At 42.8% G+C, this 9,844-nt stretch overlaps 1 protein-coding gene across 2 annotated transcripts; it reads right to left on the bottom strand.

Annotated features, from left to right (window-relative positions):
- Positions 1-4,869: 4,869 nt before the first annotated feature.
- Positions 4,870-9,838, bottom strand: LOC110506376 (cyclin E1). 2 transcript variants are annotated; one of them, XM_021585952.3, is made up of 12 exons: positions 9,417-9,838; positions 8,870-8,917; positions 8,600-8,687; positions 8,438-8,497; positions 8,038-8,204; positions 7,502-7,637; positions 6,897-7,043; positions 6,697-6,792; positions 6,288-6,422; positions 5,962-6,073; positions 5,665-5,822; positions 4,870-5,552 (listed from the first exon to the last, which is right to left on the bottom strand). In XM_021585952.3, exons 2-12 carry the CDS (start codon positions 8,881-8,883, stop codon positions 5,436-5,438), a joined length of 1,230 nt encoding a protein of 409 aa, XP_021441627.3. In that variant the 5' UTR covers positions 8,884-8,917; positions 9,417-9,838; the 3' UTR covers positions 4,870-5,435. The 2 variants fall into 2 exon arrangements, with proteins under 2 accessions (XP_021441627.3, XP_021441628.3); XM_021585953.3 differs by having other exon boundaries at positions 8,603-8,687.
- Between the last annotated feature and the right edge of the window lie 6 nt (positions 9,839-9,844).

The following is a 9,844-nucleotide window of genomic DNA, read 5'->3' as shown; positions in this document are numbered from 1 at the left end:
TGGTTCCCACCGTGAATCATGAAGGAAAGATGTGATGGTGTGGGGGTGTTTTGCTGGTGACACCGTCAGTGATTTATTTAGTATTCAAGGCACACTTAACCAGCATGGCTACCACAGCATTCCGCAGCGATACTCCATCCTGTCTTGTTTGCACTTAGTGGGACTATAATTTGTTTTCAAGAGGGAGAGTGATGGAGTGCTGCATCAGATCACCTGGCCTCCACAATCTCCCAACCTCAACCCAATTGAGATGGTTAGGGATGAGTTGGACCGCAGAGTGAAGGAAAAGCAGCCAACAAGTGCTCTGCATATGTGGGAACTCCTTCAAGACTGTTGGAAAAGCATTCCAGGTGAAGCTGGTTGAGAGAATGCCAAGAGTGTGCAAAGCTGTCATTAAGGTAAAGGGTGGCTACTTCGAAGAATCTAAAATATATTTTGATTTGTTTTCTTTTTTTTGGTTACTACATTATTCCATATGTTTGATTTCATAGTTTTGATGTCTTCACTATTATTCTACAATGTAGAAAATAGTACAAATAAAGAAAAACCCTAAACTTTTGACTGGTACTGTAGGTCACGTAGTTTTGTTCATTCCCTCCATTCTCTCTAGCTCCTTGAAGAACAGAAACTCACCATCCAGTCCAGATAGGTGACATGGGTATGGCTGTTGTGTATGTCATCTCTGTGAGTCCCAAGAAGGTCTTCAGGGCTGAACTGCCCACTTCTCTGATGAACATAGCAAGGGCAAACATCCACCCCACACACAACCTTCAACATCAGACCACTTCAGAGCTGCACAGATCAAGAGGGTGGGGTTAAGGGCCAAAACTGACTAAATAACCTAGGTAGATATACAGTGCCTTGTGAAAGTATTCGGCCCCCTTGAACTTTGCGACCTTTTGCCACATTTCAGGCTTCAAACATAAAGATATAAAACTGTATTTTTTTGTGAAGAATCAACAACAAGTGGGACACAATCATGAAGTGGAACGACATTTATTGGATATTTCAAACTTTTTTAACAAATCAAAAACGGAAAAATTGGGCGTGCAAAATTATTCAGCCCCCTTAAGTTAATACTTTGTAGCGCCACCTTTTGCTGCGATTACAGCTGTAAGTCGCTTGGGGTATGTCTCTATCAGTTTTGCACATCGAGAGACTAAAATTTTTTCCCATTCCTCCTTGCAAAACAGCTCGAGCTCAGTGAGGTTGGATGGAGAGCATTTGTGAACAGCAGTTTTCAGTTCTTTCCACAGATTCTCGATTGGATTCAGGTCTGGACTTTGACTTGGCCATTCTAACACCTGGATATGTTTATTTTTGAACCATTCCATTGTAGATTTTGCTTTATGTTTTGGATCATTGTCTTGTTGGAAGACAAATCTCCGTCCCAGTCTCAGGTCTTTTGCAGACTCCATCAGGTTTTCTTCCAGAATGGTCCTGTATTTGGCTCCATCCATCTTCCCATCAATTTTAACCATCTTCCCTGTCCCTGCTGAAGAAAAGCAGGCCCAAACCATGATGCTGCCACCACCATGTTTGACAGTGGGGATGGTGTGTTCAGCTGTGTTGCTTTTACGCCAAACATAACGTTTTGCATTGTTGCCAAAAAGTTCAATTTTGGTTTCATCTGACCAGAGCACCTTCTTCCACATGTTTGGTGTGTCTCCCAGGTGGCTTGTGGCAAACTTTAAACACTTTTTATGGATATCTTTAAGAAATGACTTTCTTCTTGCCACTCTTCCATAAAGGCCAGATTTGTGCAATATACGACTGATTGTTGTCCTATGGACAGAGTCTCCCACCTCAGCTGTAGATCTCTGCAGTTCATACAGAGTGATCATGGGCCTCTTGGCTGCATCTCTGATCAGTCTTCTCCTTGTATGAGCTGAAAGTTTAGAGGGATGGCCAGGTCTTGGTAGATTTGCAGTGGTCTGATACTCCTTCCATTTCAATATTATCGCTTGCACAGTGCTCCTTGGGATGTTTAAAGCTTGGGAAATCTTTTTGTATCCAAATCCGGCTTTAAACTTCTTCACAACAGTATCTCGGACCTGCCTGGTGTGTTCCTTGTTCTTCATGATGCTCTCTGCGCTTTTAACGGACCTCTGAGACAATCACAGTGCAGGTGCATTTATACAGAGACTTGATTACACACAGGTGGATTGTATTTATCATCATTAGTCATTTAGGTCAACATTGGATCATTCAGAGATCCTCACTGAACTTCTGGAGAGAGTTTGCTGCACTGAAAGTAAAGGGGCTGAATAATTTTGCACGCCCAATTTTTCAGTTTTTGATTTGTTAAAGAAAGTTTTAAATATCCAATAAATGCCGTTCCACTTCATGATTGTGTCCCACTTGTTGATTCTTCACAAAAAAATAGTTTTATATCTTTATGTTTGAAGCCTGAAATGTGGCATAAGGTCGCAAAGTTCAAGGGGGCCGAATACTTTCGCAAGGCACTGTGGATTATTCGTATAGGTATGTATTGCAAACCAATATGAGCTTAACTCATATTCATTGTATTGAATATGTTGATTGATATTAATCATTTAAAAATTAAAATACTGCATGTGGGACTATGGGAAACCTGAAAACGTGATATCAGTGCTATTTTACTGCTACCGTCCCTCTGCTGCCCCCTGCCTTGCCCCAGGGATAAAATGTGTCACCAAGTGGCCTACTTGACATGACAAAACATGTTTCCATCGACCCTAAAGTGTCACAGGCAGACTCCCAATTGAAAAATACGTAACCCCTTTTTTCCCCTTGCACCTTTGACCAAATTTGTATTATACATGCACCTTTTTCTTGTTCAAAGCAGAAGCCTTACATCAATTTAGTAATTCCGATGTTGACCCATTCTGCCATTTTTAATTGCAATTTTGAATTGACATAAAACACAAACGCTGGCCTATGACTGTTCCTCTGTAGGTGGAAACCCCTTTAGCATGGTCAATGATTGGCGTCTCCTGTACCCCCTATCTAGGTGTGAACTCTGGTGGCTGGTGGTTCAGCCAATGGGCACCTGCTGCTGCCACAAGCGTCTGAGCTGCGAGAACAAAGGGGCCATTGAGTGCATAACAGCTGTTGTGCTGTTGCCTGCCTGGCTGCCTGAGGGCCCCATGCCCCAAGAGCCTGTCTGATGGGTGAAGCCCCCCTCTCTTTAAAGAGACAGCAAGGGCCCCTGCTGCTTTAATGCAGCGTTAATTACTGAACATTGATGCAGAACAGTCGATGGGTGTGTAGAGTACCAGAGCAGAAAAGGAACAGTCCATATTTTTTGAAACAATGGTTTGAAATGGTTGAGAAGGAATATAGGGCATAATTTAAGACGGCATGGTTCATTCATTTTCTGGAAGAACTGATGTAGACAATACCCAAATGATTTAGTAAGACAATACTATCAATCCATTTGAAATAGGCATCTGATAAATTCAGCTGGCCGATGAAAAACAAACAACCCTTAGTTGATCCAATCTGGTTTGTGACAAAGTGAAGGACAAGAGAATTAGACAAGTCCAAGATTTACTCCCAGCATCTGTCGAATAGTCCCCGACAAGTCTTAGGAGCAGCTTTGACAGTGGAAGCGTCATACTGACATCTAGTGGATTAGTCCTGTGTATCTTTAAGCACACACTCCTTGACTGCAAGCAGAGGGCACTGTCTGTCAGTGAATGCATGAAAGAGACAGCCATTATAGAGACCATCCCTATGCTCCATTTTGTTTTCATTCAGATGACATTCATTTTTGTCCCCTTTGACTCCCCATTATGGCAAGTTACAGTGAGCACAAACATGACACTGAAGATGTTTACATCGACACCTTTCACGTTGCTCCTGTTCTGTACTTTACATTAGCCCAATGCAACACTTCAGATGTCCCCTTTGACCAATACATTACCTTTCTACAATAGTGAGTTTAAAGAAAAGCAGCTGTTTCTAGTGATTTATATTTTATAGAAACATGTGCTTATAAATTACTTAATACATGAAGTCTTATGTTATGCACTTGAACTTTCAGCATAAACTTTAGTTTTGCAAGAGGCAAGTATAAAACTGATAAGGCTTAGGGCACGACCTTCACCACCCAAGCCAGTTGGGGGAGGGGCACCGATGAGACAAGCTCAAAAACAGGGGGCGGCATATTTTTTTAAGGCTTTAAAAGGAGCACCTAAGGGTACGGACACATTGAGAAGCATGAACACTAATGAAGACGTAGACGCACATCATTGCCCACGAAACGGCCAACTCCTCTCTAAACATTTTGCATGCGTTACATACCTGCGAAAGTCACTGTGCATGCGTCTCTAATCCAGCAAAGAGATTTGACAATTTCAAAATACAACCACACATGGATAACGCATTTAAAGTTGACGACAAAAGTTTACTTAATTTCCATTGTGGTCCTCTTAAAAATGAAAAATAAAATTGAGACGGTAGACTTACACTTAGGCCACTGATAACACAGGACAAAAATAATATGACTTAGACGGCATGCAGGACTTCCACAGTAGATCTGCAATCTCAGGCTCCTAAACAGAGTCAGATGGTTATGCTGTTGGCTTGCCAGCTGCTTTCATTGGCCTCTAGCACGATGCCTTATTGAAAAACCATTGGCTCCATCCAGAACTCAAGACAAATCGCAAAACGAGGCCACACCCGAAACAGTCAACCAGCCGATGACCTACTTGCGCACGGCCGACATGCATGTTGACCCATCCCTGTAGCTTGGTGGAACCAACCTGATCATGGAGGTCACCAATCCATTTCACTTGCATTAAAACAAAAGTGAGCACAATGGTCAGGCTTGTTCAACCAGGCTACAATCCCAGTCCCTGGCCAAAGCAAAGACCCACAACATTGTAAAACATAAAAGCTGTCTGTGACAGTGACTTTATTTAAAAAATAAGATATAAAGTAGCAGCATCTCATTTCAAAACAAAATCATACATTTTGGTAAAAACTCAAATGTGAGAAAAGAACTGGAGATAAAATCTTAAATACAATCCATATTTCTGCTTCTGATGCAGGCTGTTCCACTTGTCCAATTTGGCAGCAGAGCTACTGGTCCCACAAGCAAACCACAATGGCAAGCATTAGCTGCACACACACACCCATCCACTGTTCCATCAAGCTAAGTCCACCTTTTTAGCAGCACTCAGAGCCAGTGACAACTCTGGAGTTTTTGGCAGGTGGTCCAGCTTGGCATCACTCCAATTAAAAACCATCACTCATTCAAAAAAGGCAGAGACATCCAAAAACAGCCAGTCACCTTTGCACCAAAACTCATGGAATAAAACACGTGCACACATGTAACAAAATCATGCGAGCACATGTGTGTGTAAGGCCATGGATTTCTCCCAGTCCTGCAATATCTTGGTCCTGTCTTGAGACGTCCTCAGCCCGTGCCCATACTAACCCAATGGAAATCAAGAGACTGTGCCCTCTGGCTTCTCGCTGCTAGGGGGCGGAGTGAGCACTCCGGATGGTATAGGTGAACTCTGGCTGCGATCTACATCCACTTGTGGGTAGGCGCATGCCTTCGCCTAAAGAAGAAACCAACAAAGCTCTCAATACAGGCTGCAATTGCACACAAGAAACAATGCCACACATTGGTATAGGACATTGATTGAAAGCCATAGAAACAAATGCCCTCACCATCCAGTCCAGATAGGCAGCATGGGTCTGGATGTTGTGCATGTCGTCTGCCGGGATTCCTTTGAAGGTCCTCAGGGCTGAGCTGCCCACTTCCCTGATGGACATGGCAAAGGGGACCATCCACCTCACACACTCCTCAACATCAGACCACTTCAGAGCTGCACAGATCAAGACAGAAAGATCTGGTTAGGGCTATAAAAAAAAAAAAAATTAAAACCAGGAAGTCTACCAAACCACGATAACTCAGTTGGATTGAAGATGATTGACCTGAACAGCCGCCGAATGAACACGCCCTACCTGAGACTTTCTCCACCAGCTCCAGCGAGGAGAAATGGAACAAGGCAGAGGCAGCCAGCACCCCGTAGGAGAACTCCAGACATTTCACATCCAACACACAGAGGTCCAGGAGCTATAGAGAGAGCACAACACCACATATTTACTTCAGAGGCAATGAGCCAGTCTAAGGGGAGGAAATGGGAAACCATCGTCTTACAAATCCAACTTGTATAAGCAATAACAGTCTGAGAATTAACATGATATTTTGCCTTGTTGATCTTAAGTGCATTTTGTTTTAAGACACTGAATCACATGCGAGTGGCAGGAAACCTCAGTCGTAAACTTACCTCGACAATCTGCACAAATGTAGTTTGCGGGTACTGTGGGATGAGAACCTCTTCGGACTCTTTCAGGTAGGCAACCTGCATGTAGATGTTTAGCCAGGACACAGGTGTCAGGGGACTCAAACGCCACTTCAGCTCCTGAGCAAAGGGTCACACGGTAGAAACAAGAGCCACATGATTTCATTCCACAGTGTAGTGTTCCCCAGAACAGATATCAAGAGACCCAAAGAAACGTGTACTATCAAGTTAGGCAGAAACTACCATTAGGAAGAGCATCATTTGGAATACATGTAATTTTTTACTAGTAACGGCTAAATGTAGCTCATGGCTCAACAAGCTTCAGACAACAGTAAGGATTTGTGACCCAGCCGTAGTGAAAACCACTGGGATGTAAAGTGTTTTAGAGGCATACCTTCATAATGATTAGCTCCATACATAGGATATCATCCTCAGTGCAGGCACCATCAGTAACATAGGCAAATTGATGCACTTTTGGAGGGTAGATTTCCTGAAAAAAAAGCAGTTGTAAACATGTTTTTTTAAACTCCCGCTGGAATATACAAAATAGAGAATGAACACTTTACGTAGGTTGTAGAAGAGGCTTCTTCCTACCTCCATCTTGGCAGCTATAAACAGAGAAGAGATGCCGATGAGTTGTAGTGTGCACTTGAAAACATTGCTCTGTGTGGCCATGAACCGATCAAAGTAATCCTGAGCCAGGTAGAAGGTTTCTCTGTGAAGCTTGTACACCTCGCACACCTGAGAGAGAAAACAAGGTTGAGAACACAATTCCAAGGCAATATCACAGAGTAGCTAAGGAAGATTTCACCATGTAAGAACATTGATCATAGTTCTCTATACACAATAGGTTTGAAACGATCCCAACTAAGAACAATGCTGAGTCAGAGGAGTTGGGTTAAATGCTGAAGACATTTTGGTTGAATGCATTGTGCAGCAGACTATGCTTCCCCTTAGAATCTGTTAGAGCTCAGCTAATACGCATCACCTGACAGCCATTTCTCAAATAGTCTGTACAATATTAGCATAACCTAACTACAGTTAACTGGGGCCATACGTCTACTGTTAAAGCTAATCCAATCACCACCTTAAGATAAACATGGACGACACTGATCAAGTGACGTGAGGGATTTGATCAAAGTAGCAGATACTGTGGGAAAGGAATTTAGCCTAGGAGTTTGACAGAGGGAGCTACAAACCTCCATTAGCCAGTCCAGAAGAATAGCCCTCATCTTGGGTTGGAGGTGTGGGTGTTTCTTCATGACGTGGATGTCTCGAGAATACGTGTCGTCTTTCTTCAACAGGTTGTTCCATACGTCGTCTCTGCTTGCCCAGCTACAGAGAAACATATCCAGAGGGTTGGCGTCTAGTTCACTTGTATTTATCAAATCAACGGGATAAACAAAGAACCCCGCAACTAGAGAGTGCAAACACAGAACTTTAAGATGATATAGTATACAGGTACACATAAGAGTGGCACGGATATATAGCCGTTATAACAGCAGATTAGACGATAGAGGTAAGGACTACATTGTGTGTGTTACATTCAAATGAAACCGATGAACACATTGGTCATCATAATGCTTGACCCTAGACAGCGCAAGTGCAGAGCTCAAGGTATGAGTTCAAGTAACCTCCCAATGAAAATCATACATCAAACGTGGCAGGTAACCACTCACTCCAGCAGTGTCGCTGAATCTTGCCCACGTTGTCCCAGAGAGCAAAAGTGACTCACCATAGCACAGGAAGAGGGGAAGACCTGGTGGGGGTGACAAATATGTTTTTGAAGGTGTACTGAGTAGAAAACCCAGTGGCATTCAAAGCAACTGGTTGATCGACTTTGTCAGGTGTGGGGATCCGGCTGTGCGGGATGGTGTGAACCGACTCAGGATTCCAGCAAACCTGCACAGGAGAGGGATAAGAAGAGGGGAGGATAAGAAAGTTTACCGACTGATAAAAATAAACAGCATGAGGATTCTGAGACAGTGCCACCAATAGCAACTGATTAAACACAAGTGTCAGTTATTGACCAGTCCTGATTAACCTGTGTAGGTCACTGCCTGGTGTGTGGCTAAATCCAACAAATGCATGGTCTGCAAGGGAATGCCATGGAATTGTGAAATGCATGTAGTTACCAAAGCTCCACACTGGTTATTTTTCGTCATCTCTGCCACTTCATCTGGGTCTTGTAAATACTGAGGATTTAATCATGAGAATGTTTATTATGACAAACCATGTAAAACACAGCCAGGCAACCAGCTCGTTACAGTAGCAAAACGCAGATCGCAAGAACTTACAACGGCAACGTCTGATTTTCTTTTCTTGGACCTCACTGCAGTTTCTTTGGGCATCTCATGATCAATTGTCCTGGATTCCACATTTTCCCTGAAATTGCACAGTAAAAATTGAATTATGATATGCGTCCTACTGAAGTGGTAAGACACGTTAGTTAGTGCTAGCTAACTAGCGGCTAGTTAGCAAGCCAGCTACCTAACGTGACAACTTTTTTCCGTCACCTAGCTAGCGACATTGACAAGACTAGGTCAAACTGCAAAACTGAAACTTACCCTTTGCTTGGCATTATATCCCACGCGTATCCCTCCAATATATAGACCCTGGAAACATGAAATATATGCATTTAATGTATTTAGCTAACAACCAACCCCCCACGTAAGTCCTACAAAGCCAACTCGTCAAAAGATCTGGGCGCGGGCAAATGGAAGTGGCACAATGTTAAAGGACGACAAACAATTTGAAATAATGCAATAATTGTCACAAAACCACGCATACAGTGACACCGGATTCCATACTATCACCCAACTCTAACAGTTTGACATACAGTCGATGGAAACTAGTTAATTTCTACTAAATTAGAGAGACACTGGCCAGAAAATGGCCGAGCCATCAAGTATGCCATTTTCCATTCACCCGCTCTAAATAAGCTTTCTCACAAAAAAAAACTAATCAGACAATGTTGTCCATCGTCTTTCAAATTCAGAATATTTACAATCTTCTCACTAACACGTTCATTTCGAATCACGTTGAGGGAGTTCGATTGAAAAGTTGCAAGACTGCTAGTTAGCAAGAGATGTTTCAATTCTTTTGCCAGCTTACCTAAAAATATTCTCCCGCGAAGAAGTCCACACTTGAAAGGATTTGAAAGGATCAGAGAAAATATGACTAAAGTCACTAGCTAGCTATTCAATTGTTATTCGATTCGTGGCCTCTGTTGGTCATTAAAAACAATGAACTGCCAGTTGTGTTAGCTACTTGTTCTTTGCTGGCGCAGTGAGTTTTGCGCCTTGGCTTATAAACTGCTTGCAGTCTACATATATGGGGCGGTCCGAGCGGGTGATTTAAATACTTGGCGCTGTTCAGTAATCCTTCGCAGTTACATTTCAAAGAACATTATTATTCGTCATTAATTGTTCAGACGTGAAGAGTCAAATCATCTGAAGTATTATGTTGTGTGCGAAATATACAGTATAATACTGTGAGAAATATTGCACTTTGCCGGCAAAAGGGGAGGCGTGGCTGGTGGG

This window comes from Oncorhynchus mykiss, chromosome 26, assembly GCF_057628025.1.
Source record: "Oncorhynchus mykiss isolate SJ-2025 chromosome 26, ASM5762802v1, whole genome shotgun sequence".
Taxonomy (NCBI): domain Eukaryota; kingdom Metazoa; phylum Chordata; class Actinopteri; order Salmoniformes; family Salmonidae; genus Oncorhynchus; species Oncorhynchus mykiss.
This window is presented reverse-complemented; position numbering and strand designations above follow the sequence as displayed.

What these genes read in the sequence shown, in the direction of transcription:
- LOC110506376 (XM_021585952.3), bottom strand. An exon ending in ATAACCAGTGTGGAGCTTTG is followed by an intron (nt 8,205 to 8,437) that starts GTAACTACATGC and finishes TCTCCTGTGCAG; the next exon opens with GTTTGCTGGAATCCTGAGTC. An exon ending in TCCCCTCTTCCTGTGCTATG is followed by an intron (nt 7,638 to 8,037) that starts GTGAGTCACTTT and finishes GTTTCTCTGTAG; the next exon opens with CTGGGCAAGCAGAGACGACG.